The sequence below is a fragment of the Papio anubis genome, chromosome 17 (genome assembly GCF_008728515.1).
Source record: "Papio anubis isolate 15944 chromosome 17, Panubis1.0, whole genome shotgun sequence".
NCBI classification, from domain to species: domain Eukaryota; kingdom Metazoa; phylum Chordata; class Mammalia; order Primates; family Cercopithecidae; genus Papio; species Papio anubis.
Genome location: NC_044992.1, coordinates 54,028,250 through 54,052,326, shown reverse-complemented (window position 1 = coordinate 54,052,326; position 24,077 = coordinate 54,028,250). Strand labels below are relative to the sequence as shown.

The window sequence follows — 24,077 nt, the reverse complement described above, 5'->3', positions numbered from 1 at the left end:
ACAACACAAAAACAACCACCACCATAACCCAAGCTGGCTATCTCCCAACCCACCAAATTACAACCTGTCTATATTCAAATGAGTGCCTGGAGAGAGGCTGTGAGGTTCCAGTGTTCAAGTTCCCAGGAACGAAGGGCCCCAGTTCTGCTGGGAAAAACAATTATGGATTCTTTGGAAGACTTGGGTAGGGCTGACCTTCAATTATCAAAGTAAAATCTCTTTAATTCTGCACATTAGTATGGTCAAGACAGGTAGGGTGCCAGAAGGTCTTCACAGGAAAACAATCTGTTAACCATGTGTCCTGAAAGGAGTTTGGGGTGGGCTTCCTGGAAGCAGAGGGCAAGATCAGGTGACCTCTGGAGGGCTCTTCCAGCCATAGCAGGGGACCAATGGCAAATGACCCAAGGTCAGAGGAGTCTGGGTAGGGTCGGCAGTTTCAGCAAACAAAAACACAGGATGCTTGGCCCCGTGCGGTGGCTCACACCTGGAATCCCAGCACTTCGGGCGACCAAGGCAGCCAGATCACTTGAAGTCAGGAGTTCAAGACCAGCCTGGCCAACATGGTGAAACCCTGCCTCTACTAAAAATACGAAAGTTAGTTGTGTTGGTGGGTGCCTGTAATCCCAGCTACTCGGGAGGCTGAGGCAGCAGAATTGCTTGAACCCAGGAAGCAGAGATTGCAGTGAACCAAGATCACGCCACTGTACTCCACCCTGGGCAACAGAGAAATACTCTGTCTCAAAAAAAAAAAAAAAAGAAAAGACCAGGAAGCCAAGACAAATTTGAATTTCAGATAAATGATTATTTTTTACTATCAGTGTGTACCAAATATTGCATGGGACATAGTATATTCTATTTGGCAACCCCATCTGGGGGTGATAAGAGCCCAGCTCAAAAGCCCATTCCATGAGGTTAAATTCCATTTGGCCAATGCCAAAATTTTTGGCAGTGTTGTCTTTACTGCCCTATAGTGGCTTAGCCCTTCAAGGAGAGCATCTGCAAGAGCATGAGTTGGGGAAAAGAAAGAGAACGATCTTCTCCATTGTCTGAGACCCCACCTGCAACATTCTACTCAAAGACAGGAAATGACTGGAGTTGGGAGACAAGCAGGGAGGCAGAGCCTAGAATTCCAGAGCAACAACATACGAAATGTTGGCCCTGTGTATTGGCTCATGCCTGTAATCCCAGCACTTTGCGGGGCTGAGGCGGGGGGATCACTTGAGCCCCGGAGTTTGAGATTAGCCAGGGCAACATAGTGAGACTTTGTCTCTACAAAAAATAAAACTTAAAAAGTAGCCAGGTGTGGTAGTGTATGCCTGTAGTCCCAGGGAGGCTGGAATGGGAGGAATGTGTAAGCCCAAGATGTTGAAACGACAGTAAGCCAAGGTCACACCACTGCACTCCAACCTGTGCAACAAAATGAGACCCTATCTCAAAAAAAAAGATAGGAAACATGGGTCTATGGCTCTGGGGTCTGTTCTCCTAATGTGGAGGAAAGGGTCTACAGGCAGTGAATACTCAAAAGTGTTTTCTAATAATTCATCTTAATACATTGTTTAAGGAGAACAAAGGCCATAAAGGTGTTAAAGGGAAGCAAGCAATAGACAGCATTGGATGGTGACAAACCTGTGGCTGGTCTGTGTATGATGGGATGGATTCCTCCTGCTCCCAGAAGGCACTGTCCTTTCAGTGTTCAGGGCAACCTTGCCTTAGTGTCTCAAACCCATCCTTACCCCATCCTGCAGTAAACTTGGAAAGATAATACCTCTAACCATCAGGTCTTCCTCTGAAGCACAGTCAAGTTGCTCTTGGCAACCATCTCAATTTTAATAGTGCAGATCCCATGTGCTGTAAAGTCCTAAAATTTAAATTCTTTATTTCTTGACATCATTGCCTCAAAAAAATGCAGTGATATATTTTGTCCATTAATGAGATCCATATCTATCTTCTTCTCCTTACCCTCTTTCTGATTTTGCTGTCTCCTCAATTAACAAGTCACTTTCTTGGTAATATTTGTGTTTATAAATACCCTTCATCCAGATGACGGTCCCTAACTTATCATTTGGTTTTTTTTGTTTGTTTGTTTGTTTGAGACAGAGTCTCACTATGTTGCCCAGGCTGGAGTACAGCAGCGCAATCTCTGCTCACTACAACCTCTGCCTCCCGGGTTCAAGTGAGTCTCCTGCCTCAGCCTCCCGAGGAGCCGGAATTACAGGCATGTGCCACCATGCCCAGCTAATGTTTTTGTATTTTTAGTAGAGAGAGGGTTTCACCATGTTGGCCAGGCTGGTATTGAACTCCTAACCTCAGGTGATCCACCCACTTCAGCCTTCCAAACTGCTGGGATTACAGGCATGAGCCGCCACACCTGGCCCCTAACTTATTACTTGCAGGATTAACCTGTTTTGCTTAAGAGCATAGATGAGTAGAGATTCCTGCCTAACATGGTTCTCCCTCTCCCTCCTGGGGCAGGGCTGGGAGCCCTCAGGGTTCACTCACCTGGCTCTTCTACCACATACAGGATGGACTTTCCACTAGAGTCTTCATAGTACTGGAATCTGACGACACAGTCATCCTCATTCTTATAGGTACAATTCACTGCATCCTTGCCAGTGTCCTCTGGGAGTAGGGAAAATGGAGGAATAAAAAGTGAGACAACTACTGGAAGGTGGAGCTACTCCAAACCCCTATCACAGGACTTCCGGGAAAGTGCGTGACAGGAAACCCTGTGCCTCATGTGCACAATGCCTAGATTCAAAGTGGCTATTGTGTCTGGCAGTTGCCACTCACTGACCCTCACTGATGTATTTTGTACTGCACAGGCCCTTTTTGGTTACTAATCCTTCCTCTGAAAGGGACATGATGTAACAGTATTACACAATTTAATTCAAATCCTGGCTTCACTCCCTACCTGTTTTGTGATCTTGGGTCAGTCACCTGACCTCATCAAGTCTTTCTTCATCTATAAAAAGAAAATGATACCCCAACCTCACAAGGTCAGTGAACTAAACAGCACAAACAGTGCCTAACATATAGTAGGTGTACTCTTCCCTCTCTTTCCTTTCTCTGCTTGCTTAGTGATTCTTAATAGTTTGCTTATGCAGCTGTTCTATTTCTTCCATTTATGTTTCTGATCTGGTATACCTCCCCAGAGCTATCCTGTCTTCTCTGACTCCCACCATGTTTTGTAGACTTCATCTCTTGTAATTCTAAAGCCTGTTATACTGCCAATGATACTAGAGGTTACCTTCCACCAGCTGCACTATGCCCCATACTGATGAAACCAGATGAGTAAAACTGACACATGATGAAATTAAGCAAATGTACTCAGGTCACACAGCAAATGAGTGATGAAGCAGAACAAGAACAGGAGTCTAAAAGCACATCCTGCAGACTTGAAGTCAACGACCCTTCAGAAAACCAGTGTTATTATAATACAGGGAAAAGAGTATGAATTTCAGGATCTAGTTCTTAACTTAATTTGCCATTCCCTTGCTTGGGCCAGTTACTTAACTTTCCTGAGACTCAAAATGAAGATAATAATAGTACTGTAGTTCTACTTCACTAGGCTATTGACAGAAGAATAAGATAATGTATATGAAAGATACTTTATAACTTTTACAAGCTATAAAATTCCCTACAAATAAGCATTTATTTTAATATGCTTATTTCCATACTCTTTTCCCTGTACTATAATACCACCGGTAGAGGGGAGGTGGAGGTAGAGAACTACTTATCAATTAACTTGTAATACCCACCTAGACTAGATGATAAAAATAACTCAACATCTCAGCAGCTTCTCCTCTCTGAACTAATCATAGCAAGCCTAATCTCTTCCAGAGGAAAAACTGTTTCTTCAAACTCAATCCCCGAATCACTAACCTCACCCCAGCCCTACTTCTGATATTAGCCAAAAGGCCCAGAGATCTGACTCCTTTGCATAACACCCCCACCAGGAAGCTGACTGGCTAGCTGTGTCTTACTGTGGCTCTCTCTGAAATGTGTTTCTGCCTTCATGGGAGATTGCTATCTGTGGAGAGATTGCCATCTCTCTAGTACTACCCAGTGCCTCACTGGCCCACATAACTATATCAGATGTGATGACAGCAGCAAAGATCATCTCCTTTTAAGTTAAGATGAAGTACAGAGAATACTTCAAGAATAATTGCAGGCAAGATTTTTTTTTCTCCCTATTGTTTGTATTTCTGTCTGTCTTATTTCAAAAGGGGCTCCAGAGAGGTAGAAGGACTTCAGATAAAGCTTTTGGTTACCTATCCATAAGGTTGAAGGTTTCCCTCCAAACCTGCAAAGCTTTAAGCAAAATCTTGGGCACTGCATAACGATTTTAGTTAAGTAAACTTGGTAAACGCTGACTAGCCTACTGAACTAAGATGATGACTATCACAGGCAACCACTTCCCAGCTCTGTGCCTCAGTTTTTTCATCTGCAAAATGGGATACATTCTCTTCCCTTCCTTAGGGAGGCACTTGCTCCCTTTGTTTTGCAGGCTCTTTTTGAGTCTGTGGGCTCTGGGAAGCAGAAGTGGTGGACGGCTGCACACACTAGTAAGAGAGGAGGACGACTCTCAGAGATATCAGCTCACATCAAGAATCTGTTGTTCATCAGGCCTGCACAACATTCCCTGAGGTAGGAGTCACGCTTCCATTTTACAGATGGGAGTTGGAGAGGTGCTAAGATTGAATTAGAAACATTTAGAACCTGGGTGTGTGCAACTCTAAGATGTGCTGAACTTACTAAGCTCTTTCACTGACTCAATCTCATCGCGGCAGTAACGGTTGCAGGTATTTTCATCATGTAGGGCTCCCCGGTCAAACTTCTTACACTCTACGCATTCTCTGAAGGAGAGAGGACACAGTGATTAAGGCAAAGAAGGTGCAAACCTAAGTGTATCCCAGTCCAGCTCCGATCTCCATGCATTCAGAAAGCTGCTCCACCTCCATTAAAACACACACACACACACACACACACACACACACACGCCTGTAAGACAATCCTGGGGACCTGAATGGCAAGTGTGCAGTTCAGGGGTGGGAGTGTCCCCCTCACCCATAGGCAGCACCTGGCAGCCAGAAGCCTCCCAGGTCCTTCATTAAACCCGTCCCATCCAGGGCTGTGCCAGGATGGTGAACCCTATGCCACTTCTGAGAACTATAAAGTCAGAACCAGTCATGTCATTTGGGGGCCCAGTGCAAAATGAAAATGTCAGCTCCCTTGTTCAAAGATTACTAAGAATGTCAAGACAGTGATGGCAGAGCACTAAAACAAGCATGAGGCCCTTTTAGGCACAGGGCCCTGCACAGCTGCACAGGTTGCATGCTCGTAAATCTGGCCCTGCTGAAAGTGGTGAGCAGAATGGCAGTGCCATGGACTTGGGCTGACAGGGCTTCCTCTGGCCACTAAAGTGGGAGGTTTGTAGTAGTTTCACAGTGTCCTCCATAATTCCAGCCCCACATCTCCCACTGAATCAGAACATCAGCACTGGATCGTTCCTCAGACTGGTTCAGCCTTCCTCCCAACTCAGAGGGAGTCAGGATGTCACCTTAGGAGAGGACATTCTCCAATCAAAGTCCAGCTCGTTCAAATTTGGCCCCTTCAGTTGGTTCTATTCTAACTTGCCCAAAGCCTTTGGCAAAAGGAGAGGTAGCCATCTGGCTGGAGTGGACTCCTCTCCCTAAGGCTCTGGTTAGCAAGAAACACACCTGGAGAGCTGGAGATTCTAGTCAGGGGACCCTCTCCTACCTCCCAGCCTCCCGGCTCTCTCCAAACTGCACACTCACTTCTTAAAGGTGCAGGCATCTGGGCAGGTAGGGCACTTCTCACAGGTGTCCCCATAGGAGCCCGGCTGGATACAGACACAGCTGCCACATTCACACTTGCCGCGGCCGCTGCACAGCAGCCCATTGCTGGACATGCAGGTGTCAGTACGTGTGGTGCAGTTGCAGTAGTAGCCGGTCCAGTCGGAGTCGCACAGGCAGTCCCCACAGCTGCACTGGCCATGGCCTGAAAACACACAGCCCAGGAAGGTGGACCAGCTGGCGAGAGCTCTGCCCCCATGGCAGCAGGCTGCACACAACCACCCTGCTCTCCCAACCACACAGATAATGATCCTCCAGGTTGGCAGGGAATTGGCTCACTACCCGGGGGAGTCCTACCCAGCAGGGACAAACTCAGTTTTCTAGGTGTCCCAAGGCATGGCAGGACTTGCTCGGAGTCACTATAGAGCAAAAGATTCTCAGGAACTAAGTCTCCTGGGCCTCCTGCTCTCTCTCTTGCCCTTTTCTGAATACCTCTGCCTTCTGAGAAAGGCAAGAGAAAGGGTAGCAGGCTTAGGAAACTTAGTTCCTTCTAGTCTAAGAACTAGAAGCAAGCTCTCTAGCCCTGAGGGCTGACACAGCACACAGCCACAGCCCTGAACCTACACAGGGCACTCAGTAGCCTTGACGGTGTGACCTGATGCTGGTAAAAGGCCTCACGGGCCCCAAAACTCTCTCCCTTTGACCTGACACAAGGCTGCTCGCCTCTCCTACCTGATCTAAGAGGCCTACCATTGTCATCATCGTGGCCACCCAGTTGGGTTAGACAACAACATAGGGTCCAGTTTGGAAGAGCTGGTCCCGTCCCACTAACAAAGCAGCCACCACTTCCATTATGCCGTTTCTCAAATCAGCTAGATGTCACCTTGCAGGGTGAGGACCAGGGCTCTGATGGCGCATGCACAAGACAGGAAAATTGTAACACGAGGAAAGAAGGAAAGGAGAGATCCAGGGCATGGGATTATTCCACATGCAGAGAGGGAAAGTGCACACAGAGCACCCTGAATGTATGGGTGGATGGGGTGGGGCATCCGAGGGGCAGAGGGACGGCACTGAGAGGCCATGGAGTTGGCCAACGGAGCCAAGTAAGCAGAGAGAACAAATATCCCCTAGCTCCCAGACTGCCAAGGGCCAGTCAGTTAAACAAATCCCGTGCATGCCATAGAGAAAAGAAGTCAGAAAATAAGAGAAATTAAATGAAAAAAAGAAAGATTTTCCTAAGGTGAACAGCAGTAGAGGCAATCGCTAGTAATGACCTCATGTAGCCTGATGGCCTCCCCCATGCCCCTGCTGACTAGTCCTGGTTCCTGCCTCTACACTCAACAGTTGGAGAAATGTTTGCCACAATTAAACATTTTTTAATTAATTAAATTATTTAAAGCTACAGGCGCAGTTCAAGTTTACCAACACAACTTTTCTTTCTTGTCCTGGTTCTCTTCTCAATCTGACCTCATCATATCATATCTGGGAGTCTCATCATATCATATCTGGGAGTGTAGTGGAACAGACTTGGAAAGCATTTAGAGAAGAGAATGTATATCTATTTTCCAAATCAACCAAGGAGGCATTTAATGTGTGTCAAGCACTGTGCCAAGTTCTTTTTCTTTTTATTTATTTGCTTATTTTTTTTGAGACAGAGTCTCGCCCTATCACCCAGGCTACAGTGCAGTGGTGCAATCATTGCTCACTGTAACTTCAAACTCCTGGATTCAAGTGATCTTCCCACCTTAGCCTCCTGAGTAGCTGGGACTACAGGCATGTGCCACCGCAGCTGGCTAATTATTTTTGTTTTTGTACAGATGGGAGTCTTGTTATATTGCCTAGGCTTGTGGGCTTATGCCAAGTTCTTTTTTATTTTTTATTTTTTTGGAGTCTCACTGTCACCCAGGCTGGAGTGCAATGGCGCCATCTTGACTCACTGTAACCTCCACCTCCCGTGTTCAAGCGATTCTCCTGCCTCAGCCTCCCAAGTAGCTAGGACTACAGGCATGCACCACCATGCCTGGCTAATTTTTGTATTTTTAGTAGAGATGGGGTCTCACCATGTTGACCAGCCTGGCCTTGAACTCCTGACCTCAGGTGATTCATGTGCCTTGCTGTCCCAAAGAGCTGTGATTACAGGCCCAGCCAGCTGGTCCACCGCACCTGGCCGCAAGTTCTTTAGTATGTTATCCTTTTCATTTCTGATAACAACCTTTGAGGTCAGAGAGGTTAAGTAACTTTCCCAAGGCCTTATGCCTTGTAAATGGCAGGATTAGGACTCAAACAGAAGTCACTGTGACTTCAGATCCCAAGTGCTTGGCCTCTGTGCAGTGTCATAAGCAATGTTTTTCCCTATTTATACTAATATGGTCTTTCCAGAAGATGTCTCTAACTTACAGAGAAAATGGCCTTAACCAGTAGAAGATGGAGCCAGTTTTAATGGAATATTCTTCAAATTGACCAGTGGAGGAAGAAAAGAGACCAAAGTAGTAAGAAAGAAGTTATGGAAAGTCCAGTAACTGGGCTTGATCTCAATGAGAAATTTCAAGGAGGGAACATTTTAGGAGTCAAATGTACTGAACTATTTAAGCGAAGGATGAATGGGCCTTATTGTAGACATTTCCATGCCCTGTCCTCAGCCTGGTCCTGTCTCCAGACAATTAAGTCACCTCCCCTTCTCCAGGTGATTGTCAATTCCTCTGTGGCCAGGATTCTCTTTGTAAAACGTGATTTCTCAACCTTGGTACTTTTCAATATTTGGGGCCAGATAATTTTTTGTGGTGGAGGACTGTCCTGTACATTAGGATGTTTAGCAGCATCCTTGAGCTCCACCCACTAGATATCAGTAGCACCTTTCCAGTTGTAACATCAAAGATATCACCAGACATTGCCAAATGTCCCCTGGGAGACAAAATAGCTCCTTGCCACCAGTTGAGAACCACTGTTTTAAAGTATCAGTCAACTTGATCACGCCACTCACCTGCTTAAAAACCTTCAAAGGCCAAGTGTGGTGGCTCATGCCTATAATCTCAACACTTTGGGAGGCTGAGGCAGGTTGATCGGTTGAGCCCAGGAGTTCAAGACCAGCCAGGGCAACATAGCGAGATCCCATCTCTACAATTTTTTAAAAAATTATCCGGGCATGATGGCAAGAGCCTGTAGTCCTGGCTACTTGGGAGGCTAAGGCAGAAGGATCACTTGAGCCCCGAGTTCAAGGCTGCAGTGAGCCATGATAATGCCACTGCACTGTGGGCTGGGCATGGAAAGAAATATCTGCTTCCCAGGAAGGATGGGGAACATCACCCAAGCTGCCCCAGCTGCCAAGTATATCTGGAAAGTAGAGATGTTGGGCTGCCAGAAGGGTGGGGAAAGCGGAAAGGCTGTGTCCCGAGGCTAGGTTCCCTAGAAGTACAGTTTGGATGAGGATCTTATTTAAGTGACTCACTGAGGAAGTAGAGAGGAGGGAGCGAAACAGGACAGGGCAAGAGGCAGAGCTGGCAGGAATGTGGTTTCAGCCAGATGCCCTCCAGCCTGATCCTACGTGAATGGTACCACAAAGCCAGGCCCACCCTGAGACAAAGAGTCTAACCTTAGAGTAACCCCTTGTCCATCAGTCATTGGTCAACATCTAGGGGCAAGGCAGCTCCTGTCAGCCGAGGGCAGTTCTCCACAGAAGGGGCAGCTGTGAGCTGCTATCGGCCAATCTCATGGCAGCTGGGGGAGGAGTGCGCCAACCAGCAGAGCTGCCCCCCCGCCCTCCCCTCGGCCTTTCACTACACCCCGCATTTGGCCACCGCTCCTGGATGGGAAAGACCGACACCACAGGGGCCTGGCAGCACTCAGAGGCCTCCGCCTCCTCAGAAACTCTTGTCCCATAGTGTTTCCTTTGTGAGGCTAAACAAAGTGATCTTTGACAAGATGGGCCAGCTAGGGAGTGAGGTTGGGAGTGGAAGTGACAGGTCAGAGCCAGCATGCTGACCCCAAGAGCCTTGGTAGGGTCAGCCCTTAAATGGAAGCCACAGTGTGGTAATGTCACAGAACTGGCACCCCTCCAGCAAAAGGGAGGCTGAGCCTGGGTTCATTGGAAAGTCAGAGGAGTAAAGTAAGAAATTAAGAGTGGAAGAAGAGAAAGGGAGGGAAGCCAGAAGAGGGAGGGAGGAACAGGTGCTTAAGGTCATTGGGAACACGAACCCTACAGCTAGGCCTTCTGGGCTGATGCTCGCTCCACTCCTCTCTGTCCTGAGCCTGCCCTTCCTCTGAGATCCGTCAGACATCCCACCTCCTCCGTGAAGCCGCCCAGGCCTCCCCTGTCCCCAGTCAGTCTCGCTCCAGTGGACTCCTATAACACTCCCTAAGTACCCCACACTTCCGGGATCTGTCAGATTCAACCTCATGTTGGGAATTATCCTTGGTTAACTGTCTTATTTACACCTCTCTATCCTACTCCACAACAGCACAGAATCTGGCTCACACAGGGTACCTGACTGATCTGTGGCTGTGGTTGTGGCCAGTGGAAAACCCCCTTGAGGATGATGCACATCTTGATGTTTGAGGCAGGAATGTTGATCATGGGCAACCATGAAGACCAGGCCCAAAGTAGAGAGGGGACAAGGGGGATGGCCAGGGAACCAGCCACCATGCTTACAGGCCAGGGGCTAGGGAAATGACCAAGTCACAGCACACCTGCCTCCTGAGCCCCTGCTTGTGGCAAAGAATGGAGCATAGAGCCAGCAGCTCTGGTGAAAGGCAATGGTGAGCAGGGCTGTAAGCCTGGAGAGGTCAGGGATCATGCATGACCCTTTGTTCACTCATATGGACCAAATGATGGCACAGAGCAGGTGCTCAGTGACTTGTGCCCCTGAGTATCTGTCACTGGAGGATGTGATGATGGCACCACAGAGTCTAGACCTGAGGCTGGGTGGGTACCTGATACCCTAGCAAGACATGGTGGAGGGAGGCTGCAATGGCTGCCCTGGTTCCCTCATGGATTAGACTGGAATGCACTGAGGAGGAGCTGTTCCTGCACTAGTGAGAGGCAGGAACCAGGGCTTCTGACCCAGTCAGCTTTGTTTTGTGGCTTTAGTGGGGCAGCAGCCAAAAGAAACATGCTCTGGCTGGGATCCTGCCGCAGTGCCTCACACCAGACCAGGAACCATCAGGCCATGGAGGAGGACTGGGGGTGCCCCCGTGGTCCAGCCATACTCCTCTCCTAGGACCACCCTCTCTCCCTCAGTCCCCAACCTTCTTCCCAGGGGTCTCCCACTTCAAACTTACCCATTTCCTTTGGTACTTTGAATTAGATGTAAATACTTTAAATAGTAAAATGAAGTGAAACTCCTGCCTCACCCCCTAATTCAAATGGTTGTTGTTTGTGTGCTTTCATCTGTGTGTATCTGATCTCTTGCTCTCCCCTAATCATTCTGATAACACTTCCTCCCAAACTCTCTCTAAAATTTTATCAGCATAAGTAAAGGAAACAATGTTGTAGATAATAAAAAAGCAATCATTTTTATGTTACTGTCATGCTTTAGAATGACACAGATCGACCTTTCTAAGTGAGTTTTTTAAAAGGCTAATATCAGTATTAAAGTGAGTATCTGCATATTAGCTCAACTCATTAGAACCCCAATGCTGGCCAGGCACAGTGGCTCACGCCTGTAATCCCAGCACTTTGGGAGGCCCAGGCGGGAGGATCACGAGGTCAAGAAATCGAGAGCACCCTGGCCAACGTGGTGAAACCTCATCTCTACTAAAAATACAAAAATTAGCTGGGCATGGTGGTGCACGTCTATAGTCCCAACTACTCGGGAGGCTGAGGCAGGAGAATTGCTTGAACTGGGAGGCAGAGGTTGCAGTGAGCCAAGATCGCACCACTGCACTCCAGCCTGGCAGTAGAGCAAGACTCTCTCTCAAAAAAAAAGAACCCAATGCCAATGAACCCAATCTGAGTCAAGGGTCACCCCAGAAAACAATTATAATGTCTCTGTTTGGCCACACAATACACCCGTAACCCAGTCCCAACCAACTTGCGAGTGTCTGTCGCAAGAGGGATTAAGCCACAGTGATTATGGCCCAGTAAAAACCCATCCTCAGTGCCCCAGGAACAACTCAGACTATTTGCCCTCTGAGAGTGTTGTCAACATATCTGCAGATAAAGACTACATTAACGTTAGTTCAACTTCTAGCGGGAGAAGTACCCCAGGAGTGGTTCTTGGGGCAAGGAGAAACTAGTTTGAGACTATCAGTGGGCCTCAATATTTTACTGAATTTTGCAATGAGAATGACAACTCAGCACCCTGCTGAGTAGAAGGACTCAAAATCATAATCCCCAATCTGTCGGCAGGGACTCTCTGTGGCAGTGCTAGCCAAGAGAACTTTCTGTCACGTTGAAATGTTCTAGATCTATGCTGTCCAATATAGCAGCCACTAGCTACATGTGGCCACTGATCAGCTGAAAAACTGAATTTTTAATTTTTTGATTTTGGCTAATTTAAATAACCACATGTGGCTAAAGGCTACCATATTGGATAGCAAAGATCTAGAATCCAAAAAATAACAGTAGTACCAACAGTAGTAATAGTGATAACAAAATAGTGCTAACATTAACAAGAGCATTACACCATTTTCCAGACATTGTTCAAGCACGCTCCAATGCCTTGCATATATACTCCTATTTTCCAGGTATCTTGTGATACAAAGATAAACTCATGTAAAATTATTACTAACCTTACTACATATTCTGACATGTGTTTTCTAAGTCTATAAATAGTAAAAATTTAATTGCTATCTATCAGTAACTTTTTTTTTTTAACCTGAAAAGTGGATTGGTCCTTATACTCAAAAAGATTGGGAACCACTGAGTTACACCTCTGCCTGCAAAGACCCATCTCAGGCCTTTGCCTATGTTTCCAGGGGTTGCAGATGTATGAGGGGGTGTGGGTTCCAGGACAGGGGGCCGTGCAGTTCTCCTCACCTGAGCACATCTCCCCCTTGTAGCGGACACAGGAGAAGTCATCACACTCGCAGTACTTGCCCGTGATCTTGCCAAAGTCACTGCTGTGGCAGACACATTGACCACAGAGACACTCGCCCCGCTGGCTGCAGACGGGCTGACCCTCCCGGGGGCTGCACTCGTCCTGCTGGGAAGGGCGATAGTCCTCCTCTGAGCACTCACACTGGGATCCCAGCCAGCCAGGCCCACAACGGCACACCCCACACTCAAAGGTCCCATTGCCATTGTTGCAGTGACGGCTATTAGGTTCAGCTTGGGCCTGGCAGGCACAGTCGCAATCAAAGGTGACCTGGACGATCAGGCTGTCCTTGAAGCCCACGGGCTTGATGGTAAAGGACTTCTCCTTCTCCTGGGGGCAGCCTCGCACCTTGGCCTCAATGCTGAAGCTCACCTGGATGGAAAGCAAGATTGTATTTAGACACAGTTGGGCCCAGTTAACACTCCAGCTCTGGAGGGAAAAAAAAGTTGTTCCCTGCCCTGCCAAGGAATACCCAAAATGGGTGTCTTACGCTTTTGCAATATGGAGTTCCTCAGGCTTTGTGGAAGGTCTGCAAAGCAAACCTTCCACGGGTTCCACAGACCTCCACCTCTGTGAAGGTCTGCAAAGCAAAAACACAAGCACGGGAATAGTATCATTGTGACATATGTAGCTGGATGCAGAGACATGGTCTACAGTCAATAAATAATAAAAGGCTGTTTTTTTACTTCACGTGTGAAATAGACCAGCTGAAACTGAACAGAACCTGTGATCATATAAACACCCTGCTCTGGCCAGCTAAGCAAGCTGGACTGATTGTAATTATCAGCAAGATGCACAAAGCACTGTTTTGCACCACACAATCCCACATAGTGGTCAACCATAAGCTCAGGATCTACTTCAATTTCCACACATTTTATAGTTTATGCAATAAAGCATGTTTCAGGACAATATTTCTAACATGGGATGTTTGCACAAGTGCCTGAAAGATAGATAGATTAAGAGAAAGGATCAGTGCATCCAAAGATCTATTTTCTTCCCCTCCTTCCTCCCCTCCCACCAACTCCTCTCCCCTTAGGCAGAAGCAGAGGAGAAACGACCGATAAGGAAAGTCGTGGAGGGACTGGATGGTGAAATGAACATCTGGCTTCAAAAATTCCATGAGGGTAGGTACTCTTGCCTGTTCCATTTGCTGCTAAATTCTTGGCAACTAGAACAATGCCTGACACATTGTCAGTGCTCAATAAATATTTATAGATGATGTTGTCATTTTACATTTTAGATTTTACTTTCCTGTGTCATTTTACAAAAGAAAGGTATTAATTACCTTGGGAAAGCTGGAGACTGGTGAGGGACTGAAGGTAAAGAAATATTTTCCTTTGCAATCAACTGTGCATACACAAACAAAGGTAACCAAATTGTAAGTTTTTTAAATTCCTGAGAGTTAAGTTCACGTAACAGAAATAGCTTACGCAACAGAAGCCCCAGAGGAAAAGATTGGTGGATCCATTACATCTAACTTGAAATGACTTTCAGGAAAGGTATTTTTCCTGCCCATATTTTTTTCTGGCGGAAGGGGGCCATTTTTAGTCATTACAAAAGGAAGAAAGGGGGTTGGGTGCTCACAGATGCTCCAGTACAAAGGCCCTGCCCAGCCCATCTCACCGTGTCTCCAATCTTGAGTCCCATACAAGACTTGAGGCCAGGGATGACCTCATTGTTGAGGCAGGTGGCGTTGAAGGATAGAGACAATTCTTCAGGGAGGTCACGCACTTCCAGCTCGACTTTAGAGCGGATTTTCTGAGCACAAAGGGGCACAAGAAGACAAGAAAATGAACTGAAAGGAAATGGGAAATGGCAAGAGCCAGTTCCATCCCAAGCCAAATCTGCCAAGTAGCTCTGGACTTACGCCAGCAGTGCCAGAGGCCAAGGTTTGACCTGGAAGCTGCTGGAGCACCCCTAGGACTCTGTTTCCTCCTCTGTTTCCTGCACAGGAACCTGCTCCCTCTTTCCATCTCCACTTGCGTCTAGGTGAGTCTGGGTAAAATGTACCAGCTACACCCTCCCGCAGGCCTCACAGATGTTGCGAAAGGGGAGTACTGGTCACCTTGGAAAGCAGCATTTTCTACCTAATGTTTCATCAACCTCACCTTCCCCATGTCTCAGCTCTCTCTTTTCCCTGTTATTGGAGCCCAGTTTTCCCTCACTCTGCCCCAATTCCAGGGCTCTGTTCCTTCTCCAACTAATCACCATCCCCATCCCCATCCCCTTTCTTTCTTTCTTTCTTTCTGGGCTACTTCCTTCTCAGAAGGCTGCATCCCTTCTAGAGCAGACCACTGCCTGGCCTCTGGGAGCACACGGAGAAGGCAGTAAGATCGTGTGGTAGACTGGCACCTGGGACTCACAAACCTGAGCCCTGCTGTGTAAGCCAAATGAGGTGGACTCTCCGCAGGACTATTCCCAGCACAAGACACTTACCCCATAAGCATCAACAATGAGCTGGAGGACATTGCTGGAATCCATGGACAGAACCCCGACTGTGGTCCCTGGGATGAGCTCACTATAGTTCTAGAAAGGACGACAAAGATGTCCAGAGCTTACCGAAGGAAGGTGGTGGTCTCCAAAAGCCCTCCGCAAATCCCACTGAGAGTCCTGAGATGAAGATTGGACGAAGGTATGGGATATTTCAGTGGTCACTGCCAGGAATATATCTAGCAGTTTTTCAGCCCTGAGCAAAAGTAGAGGAAGCCTCTCACACCCTTTGCCACCTCTCCTCCATCACCACAAACACCAACACACACCTCGTAAGTTCAAGGTTGCAGGAAAAAGGCCCAGAGTGCAATCTTTAGCTCCTGGGGAGTGGATTAGGGGAGAGTCTTTCCTGGTTGGGGACTATGGCCAACGCTAGCACAGGCTGGCTACCTGGGGCGCCCACCATCACAGGGTCCACTCCAGGAAGCCCGAAGGCACAGTCACCTGATAGAGATTGACTACATTTTCAGTCACTGCAAAGATCAAATTGATGTTTTTCTGGGAGAGCTTCTCAGTCATCAGCCCCAAAGAGGGATAATCCTAGAAAAATGAAGGATGTAGAAGTTAATGAAGTGCCATGTACATCCCTAGGGTCTAAACCTTAGAACTTATCTTGCTTGGGCTGTGGCTCAGAGAGTTGTGGTGCTTAAACCTTTTCACTTCATGCTGAAAGTGAGACAAGAGCCTGGGCAACATAGCAAGACCCCATCTCTACAAAAAAAAAAATTTTTTAATTTGCCAGATGTGGTGGTGCCTACAGTCCTAGCTACTGGGTAAGCTGAGGCAGGAGGATCGCTTCAGCCCAGGAGTTGGAGGTTACAGTGAGCTATGATTGCACCACTGCACTCCAGCCCAGGCAGCAGAGCAAGACTCTGTCTCTAAAACTAAAAAAAAAGTGGGGGGCGGGGGGTACAGTGAGACAAGAAGGGTAAGTAGCACAGAAGTCTACTTGTGAACTCCAGGGATAGACGAAGAGGTGCAGGCCAGTGGTGTCAAAACTAAGCACCTCTTTCTTCCTGCTTGAATTTAATGCACTAATATAATGGAGCTGCTTCCCTGCACAAGGCACTGGGTTAGGCCTCTGTTTTGGAACTACTGACCGATGCCTTGGCCTGGCCCTCATGATCCTCCACCATGTGGTCTCAGTCTTTCTTTCCAAATATTACTCACCTCTCTCCCTCTTCCACTCAGCAGTGATCTGGTCCACTGTCTCCCACCTGGAGTTGCCTTCTTGTTGGTAATCCTCCTCCTTTCTTAGGGCCCAGCTTAGGCCCCACGTCCTTCAGGAGACTTCCTTGGCCATCCCAGCTCATGATGAGCTTTCCTCCCTTGGATACGTATAGCCCACTTTGGCTTTGCCACACCCATTTAGCACTAATCATGCATCTTGTGTTATTGTAAATATATATATATCCTTTCTCCTCAACTAGACCAAAAACTCTGTAAGGATAGAACCATACATAGTCTTGTTACCTCCCTCAGCCCCTGGCCCAGTGCCTTGCATAGATTAGGTGTCAAAGGTTGCTGACTCATTGCCTGGTAGTGCTTGACTTGGATATGGCTGACACCAAGGAACTCCAGGACACTGTGCGAGTGGGGTGGTGAATTGTGAACATGTCCATGGGATCCTAGACCTTGCAGGGAGCTCATTAGATCCTCAGCTCAGTCTCCTGCCTTTACACAGGTATACCTTTAAGCCACCTAGATAAGGAAGTTGCTATATTGTCCTTAGGAGATGAAGAGTTCACACCTGCCCCAGGTACCTAGAGCATTACAGCACATTTCTCTTATGGTTTATAGTAATTTCTCCTGATTCAATTTAAATATTTTCCTCTTGTTTAACCTTCTATGGTGATATAAAACAACTTATAAGACGTGTTCTCATGTATAAGCTAAATCATCCTTTAGCCTTCTTTCTTTCAAGCTGAATGACTCTGGCCTTTTAATCTTTCCTCATAGGACCTGTTCACCATGTCTTTGATGATCTTTCCCCTCTTTCTCTCTTTCTCTCTCTCTCTCTCTCTCTAAGAGAAGGGGTCCCCACTATGAGCAATGGCTCATGCCTGTAATCCCAGCACTTTGGGAGGCTTAGGGGGGCAGACTGCTTAAGCCAAGGAGTTCGAGACCAGCCTGGGCAACATAGCAAGACCCTGTTTTCAAAAATTAGCCAGGCATGGTAGTGCATGCCTGTGGTCCCAGCTACTCAGGAGACTGAGGTGGTGAAGGCTACAGTGAGCCAAGATTGCACTACTGCGCCCCAGCTGGGCAACACAGCAAGACTCTGTATCAAAATAAAACAAAAAAAAAGCAGTGGTGGTTCTTGCTCTGTAACTCAGGCGAGAGTGTGGTGGCAAGATCACAGCTCACTGCAGCCTCAGACTACTGGGCTCAAGAGATCTTTCTGCCTCAGCCCCACAAGTAGCTGGGACCACAGGCACAAGCCACCACACTCAGTGAATTTTTGCATTTTTTGTAGAGACAGGGTCTCACTATATTTCCCAAGCTGGTTTCAAACTCCTTGACTCAAGTGATCCTTCCACCTCAGCCTCCCAAAGTGCCAAGATTACAGGCATGAGCCATCACATGCCTGGCCAATCTTTCTCTTTTTTTCCTCTATCTTCTTCCAATAACCACAAGTTAGTATGGTATTCCAAGAAAGGGCTAATCAAAGTGGAAAGGAAGACCTGCTTTCCAGTTGGGTTGTAAAAATCCTTTGGGTCCATTCTGGATCCCATGATGCTGTTGCTATGCTGCTGACAGTAAAGGCAGTGATAACACCACAATCAGGGATATCTCTAATGGTTATGTAGGTTGTACGCTGGATGACGGTGTCCAGTTGGTAAGGGATAGGGGCAAGCTGAAACCAAGCCCTGCACCCTGCCCAGAAGGAGGGGCTGCCATTTTCATATTCACACAGACTCTGCCTGGGCTAGGGCAACCCTCACCATCATGAATAGAAACCATAGGTGGTGCCAGAGATCTCACCATGGTAGTGGAGGCAGAGTAATGATTGTCACTACCAACATGACACTGCCCATCATTGGGCTGGACAATGCCTGCCAGCCTTCCGTCCAGTGCTATATGAGTCTTGGCATCAGTGGTAAACACCAGCAAGTGCGATGCATCATTCCTCCAGCCAATCTTTTCCTGTTAAAAGAAAACAAAAAAACAAAGGCAGAGGAGACAAAACAAATTCAGCCATGTCACAGGTAGAGAACAGAGACCCAAGGCGCTCCCTGGCTAAAGGGCTGGACAGCTTGTTTTGAAGAAGGGTCTCAGTCCCAGTCCTTGGAACCGAAGCTGAAACTTTCTAGTTCAGGGGTTTCATTCTCTTCAGAAAACAGTCTCATAACTGATTAGTTCAAGCAGCTGAATGAGATCCTCTTAACTCTTCTAATGACAGTCACATTGCCCATCTAGAAACTGATGGGCATCCACAGAGCTGATCTGGGCTAGAAGAAATCTCATCTGAACATCTGCCTACTTTGCTGAGGTTAAGTTAACCCAGCTTTAACTCCGAAGTAACTCTGAAGGTGGGAAGATGCTCTCCCCTGGGAACATCTGAGACCACTGAGGTTCAAAGAAATGTCAGCTCAGGCCAGGGAGTGGATCTAAGCCAAGGCTAAATATCAGGAGCAACTTACTACTCACAACTGCAGGAAGCTCTGCTTAGTTCTCATCTCATTTTACACCAGAAATCCCCAGAGTTCAGTCACCTCCTTCCCCATTTTGATCTATGCCAACCACACCTGGCACTCTAAGTCCTTCAAACTCACATCACAGACTGTAGCCTGCATGATGGCATCAAAGCCACCCTCTGGGGCATCTCGGTTCCGTGACACACTCTGCTTCTTCACTTCCTCATTGAAGCGGGTCACCTGGTCAGTTAGCGACAGCACGTGTTTGTAGCCAAACATGGGCAAGCAGGTGGTCTTCATACTGGGAAAGGATGGGAGATAATTTAAGCAGACACCTTGATGGAAAAGGCAGCATGAGAATTGGGAGGAAAGAGAGGGGACAAATATAGATAGTGGTATGCCCAGGCCAGTTCCATACAACCACAGTTACCCAGACAGTTCAGACTCCAAAATCCTCAAATTACCTGAGGCTCCCCATCAACCTTACCCCCATCCAGCTAGCCTAGAGGATAAGAGATTGAGCTGGAAACAAGACTCCCTGAGCTTAGATCCCAGCTGCCCTCTTTACTAGTCATGGCACCTTCGGCAAGCCTCTCAAGTCAGCCTGTGAAAGTGGGGCCATGATAGCACATATCCCATAAGAGTTGTGAGACTTAAGTAAGTTCATATACACAAAGCACTTAGACCAGAGCGAGGCTTGAGTTGCTGATACTATCACCTTATACTTAACACTTTTCTAAAGTAACAATAAAGCACAAGTCCATCAGTAAGTTAAGGTCCCTGAACTATCAATAAATTGATAGATCATGCAAGATACGTGCATTTCCGCCCCCAGCCAAAATAGTGTGTTTAATTAATAGCTGATGTCTTGCCTGGGAACCTTACAACCCAGACAGAAGGTTGAATGACACATCATATAACTTCAAAACATTTTTTTTTTTTTTTTTAGAGACAGTTGTGCTCCATTGCCCAGGTTGGTGTGCAGTGGCAAAATCATGGCTCACTGCAGCCTCAACCTCCCAAGCTCAGTCAGTCCTCACACCTCAGCCTCCCTCTAGTCCCGAGGACTGCAGGCATGCGCCATCACACATGCTAATTTTTTGTAATTTTTGTAGAGATGGGGGTCTCACTATGTTGCCTAGGCTGAACTCAAACTCCTAGGCTCAAGTGATCCTCCCACCTTGGTCTCCCAAAGTGCTGGGATTACAGAAGTGAGCCACCCCACCTGGCCATAACTTTGAAAACTAAAAAGTAAATTCACACCTTTTCAGGCTCAGCAACCAGCATTGTAAGTTATTCTAATACATGGATTTGCACAGTCTCCACCGATTGAATAAGTAAGCCATTAAGTTTTAAGCCAAAGTTTCAAACAGAGGCACAAGTTATCCATTTACAGACTATAAAAGTGTTCAACAAATGTCATTTCCACTCTTTTATATTCCTTAGCACTTCATTTCTTCTGTTTGTACCCTGCAGGATGCACAGCCTTGATGAAGACAATAACGCCAACAATGGAATCAATCCTTCTGTAATCACAATTTCTCAGTTTACTTATCCATAAGTTTCTTTCTACTTTTGACCTCATTTCCCTTCCATTCTTTCCTGCCTCCTATTTATTTGTTACCAAGACTAAGAAGCTGATGAATTTTCTTTCTAGGTTCTCCAAACAGCCTTAGGTTCTACTGACACAACCCTCCAGATCCACAAGCTAGCCCATTTGCCAGACAGGGAGACCAAGGTAGAGAGGAGCTATAGTTTGGCCAGAAGACAGCCAACAAAGTGACCCTAGAGCTAGAAATAGAAACCAGGACTTGGACCTTCCTGGGGCAAAAGATGCTGTCCTGGCATCTGGAGGAGGGACTTACTCATAGCAGGGGTTTTCGAGGGCCTCTGGTGGGGAGATATACATGTATGGTGACACAGGCTTGTCCACAAATGCCCCGAAGCCAATCCGCAGGTTACTGGTGAGCTTTCGCATCTGGGTGGCCAGCTTGGTACCCAGGTTCTGGATGCTCCACAGATCGTCCTTCATGGAGTAAGACAGGTCCATCAAGTAGTAGATGTCTACAGGGTAATCCTCCACCTGCCGCACTTGGATGGAGAAATTCTTCGAATCATCTGGAAGGCAGGAAGATGTTAGTTTTTATCTTCTTCTCCCTCCAACATTGAATAAGCAGATTTGGATACAGTTGGGACTAAGAAATTGCATGATCAAAGCAAACCAGAAAGCCCTGGTCCCTTTTCCTCTTCCTTTGCAATTCTATTACTCTTCTAATCTCTTGACCCGCCTATTTTTGACATCTTCTTTTCCATTCTAAAATTTTCCACTTTCTCTAAATCCCCAGGGGATTTCCAATCCTGTGAGTTCCAAGGGTCTATCACTGAGAGTCACAGAGGTTTTGATAGTTACTACACTTCGGACTCTGTAAAAGACAGAAATTGCACCCTACCCTTCTCTGAATCCCATTGCATCCAACACATGCCTTGATAGTAGGTAAATCCTTCTTGACTTAGTTGGAAAGTCAAAATCAATGCTTCAAAATTTCTGTCTTTTAGCCTAACCTTTCCTCCCTCTAAAGGTCTTGTGTACCTATTGTGCCTGCCCCCATTCCCCTGTCCCAATCCCCTGTGAAAGGAGGGCTTACAAGTTGCTTTCTTATTCTATATCTCGTTTGCACCTCAACACAAAGCTCGAAGCTAGGTAAAACAGGCACTTGGGTAAAGAAGAAACAAATGTTTTTTGAGCACCTACTTTGTCAGAAGGGTTAAGTAACTTGTCCAAGGTTAAATAGCTAATATATGATACAGTCAAGATTCAACTCAGATCTTCTGACTCAAGTCCTAACGTCTCTTATTTTCTTCCATTCTCTTGCCCGCACCTCCCCCCTCATCCTTGTCTTCCCACCCCATTTCCATTCTGAGCTACTTCCCCAAGACTTCCTCCTCAGACCTCCAACTTGTGCTCTATGCCCACCTGTCTCAGGTCTCTCCTTGCAAAGGGTCCCATCCCTACCTGGCCGGAGCCGGAGTGCAATCCTCTGGGGACTGACTTGAGTGACCTGGGAGCTGTCTCCAGAGCCTTTGTCGCTGAGGGGCCTGTCCTCTAGTACTCGGGCCTCACTGACTGGGAACTCGATGGATTCCGGGGCACAGTTATCCTTCAGCAGATTCTCCTTCAGGTCACAGCGAGGTGAGCCTAGAGGCAGGGCCTATAAGACAGGAGACCAAAGAGAAGTCCAGCAATCAGAGCTATGGTGACTCTCTGCCTCCTGCAGGCCCTACCACTTCCCAATAGCTAAGAGTTTACCCCATACTTGGATCATAAACAAATTGGTTTGGACTTTCCTGGGATAATCCCTTAGGACGTTGTACAGAAAGGGGAAACTGATACTTTGGGAGGCCAAGGCATGAGGACTGCTTGAGGCCAAGAGTTCAAGACCAGCCTGGACAAGATAGCTAGACCCTGGCTCTACCAAAAAAAAAAAAAAAGGAAAAAGGAAAGAGAAATTGAGATATCAGAAAGGTCTATTCATGGAGTTGTAGCTAGAAAGAGAGCCTGTCCAGTAAGATGCCTGGTAGACCAGCATTTTTTAACTGTGGAATGTAACACACTTGTGGGTCCCAAAATCAATTTAGCAGGTATCAACCATCATTTTGTTAAATAAAATACAATAGAATAGAATAGAAAATATCAAAGTGTACAAATAGTCAAAGTGTTGTTTTGTGAAACTCTCATATTGTTGGAGAGTGGGGAATAACACGTATAATAAATAACTATACCCAGTACAATGTGTTTCTTTCTGTAGGTCAGAATCAAAACAGTTTGGAAGCTACTGTGTTCGACATGGGCTAGGCTATCAGATCCATGAAGTCAGGGACTGTGTGTGTCTTGGCCCCTCTCAATTCCCAGCATCCAATCTAGGACTTACCACAAACGTGATAGGGAAAGGCAGTGTAAGGAGGCAGGAGAGAGTCAGGGCTAAGAGCACAGGACTAAATTTCAGCATTGCACTTACAACTGCTTACTAATGCAAGTCACCTAATTCCTCCAAGCCTAGTTTCCTTAGCTGTAACATGAACATAATAACAGTCCCTCCTTCAGTGCTTAAGAGTAATCAAAATCATAGAGTCAAAAGTAGAATAGCAGTTTCCAGGGACTGGGAGGAATAGAGAATTACTGTTTAATGGGTATAGAGTTTCAGTTTTATAAGATGAAAAGAGTTAAGGAGATAGATAGTGGTGATGGGTTTTATGACATTATGAATGTATTTCATGCCACTGAACTGTACGCTTAAAAATGGTTAAGATGGGCCAGGCCCAGTTGCTTATGCCTGTAATCCCAGCACTTTGGGAGGCCAAGGTGGGCGGATCACCTCAGGTCAGGAGTTCGAAACCAGCCTGGCCAACCTAGTGAAACCCCGTCTCTACTGAAAATACAAAAATTAGCCAGGTGTGGTAGCGTGCACCTGTAGTCCCAGCTACTTGGGAGACTGAGGCAGGAGAATCGTTTGAACCTGGGAGGTGGAGGTTGCAGTGAGCCGAGATCATGCCACTCCACTCCAGCCTGGGCGACAGAGCAAGACTTGATCTCACAAAACAAAACAAAAAAATGGTTAAGATGTTAAATTCTATGTTATTTTCCCACAATAAAAGTTACTTAAAATAATAGTAATTATGGTACCTCCCTCACAGGCATGTCACACGGGGTAAATAAGACAATCTACATAAAATGCATAGGACAGCGCCTGGCACAGAGGAAGTGCTCAGCAAATGTGAGCTATTACTATGAGATGCTTGACAAGTACTTCCTGGATAAGCTAATTATGAATAAACTCCACAAACTTGGGAACATGGGAAAATACCATGATGCCAGGCTCCTAACCAGAGCCCATCCTATCACTTCAGCTTCCTCCTTCACCCTGGACAAAGAACAAATTGAGTACCCTTCCAAAAACCCACAGCCCCCTGGGGCTCTGTGTGCTTACACCTGAGTATTGAGTGGGGGCCACACTGGAAAGAACACCGAAAATCAGGAAACAGGATCAATCCTAGGCCTGCCAGTGTGACTAGTCACGTGACCTCAGATATATCATTTTCTGTCC

At 46.8% G+C, this 24,077-nt stretch overlaps 1 protein-coding gene and 1 long non-coding RNA gene across 3 annotated transcripts in view; one reads left to right on the top strand and one right to left on the bottom strand.

Annotated features, from left to right (window-relative positions):
- The window catches only part of ITGB3 (integrin subunit beta 3), a 56,655-nt gene that overhangs the window by 4,765 nt on the left and 27,813 nt on the right, over positions 1-24,077 (bottom strand). The window contains exons 3-13 of the mRNA XM_003913246.5: positions 21,989-22,184; positions 20,841-21,093; positions 19,114-19,276; positions 18,323-18,484; positions 15,782-15,877; positions 15,284-15,373; positions 14,471-14,605; positions 12,790-13,219; positions 5,799-6,021; positions 4,756-4,856; positions 2,500-2,619 (exon numbers count right to left, since the gene is read on the bottom strand). Of these exons, the coding sequence (XP_003913295.1) occupies positions 2,500-2,619; positions 4,756-4,856; positions 5,799-6,021; positions 12,790-13,219; positions 14,471-14,605; positions 15,284-15,373; positions 15,782-15,877; positions 18,323-18,484; positions 19,114-19,276; positions 20,841-21,093; positions 21,989-22,184 (1,969 nt within the window). The remainder of the gene's footprint in view (positions 1-2,499; positions 2,620-4,755; positions 4,857-5,798; positions 6,022-12,789; positions 13,220-14,470; positions 14,606-15,283; positions 15,374-15,781; positions 15,878-18,322; positions 18,485-19,113; positions 19,277-20,840; positions 21,094-21,988; positions 22,185-24,077) is intronic.
- Positions 4,568-22,035, top strand: LOC103878900. 2 transcript variants are annotated; one of them, XR_004179477.1, is made up of 3 exons: positions 4,568-4,647; positions 13,884-13,971; positions 21,959-22,035. It is a non-coding gene; the product is annotated as an uncharacterized LOC103878900 (long non-coding RNA). The 2 variants fall into 2 exon arrangements; XR_004179476.1 differs by lacking the exon at positions 21,959-22,035 and adding an exon at positions 14,088-14,239.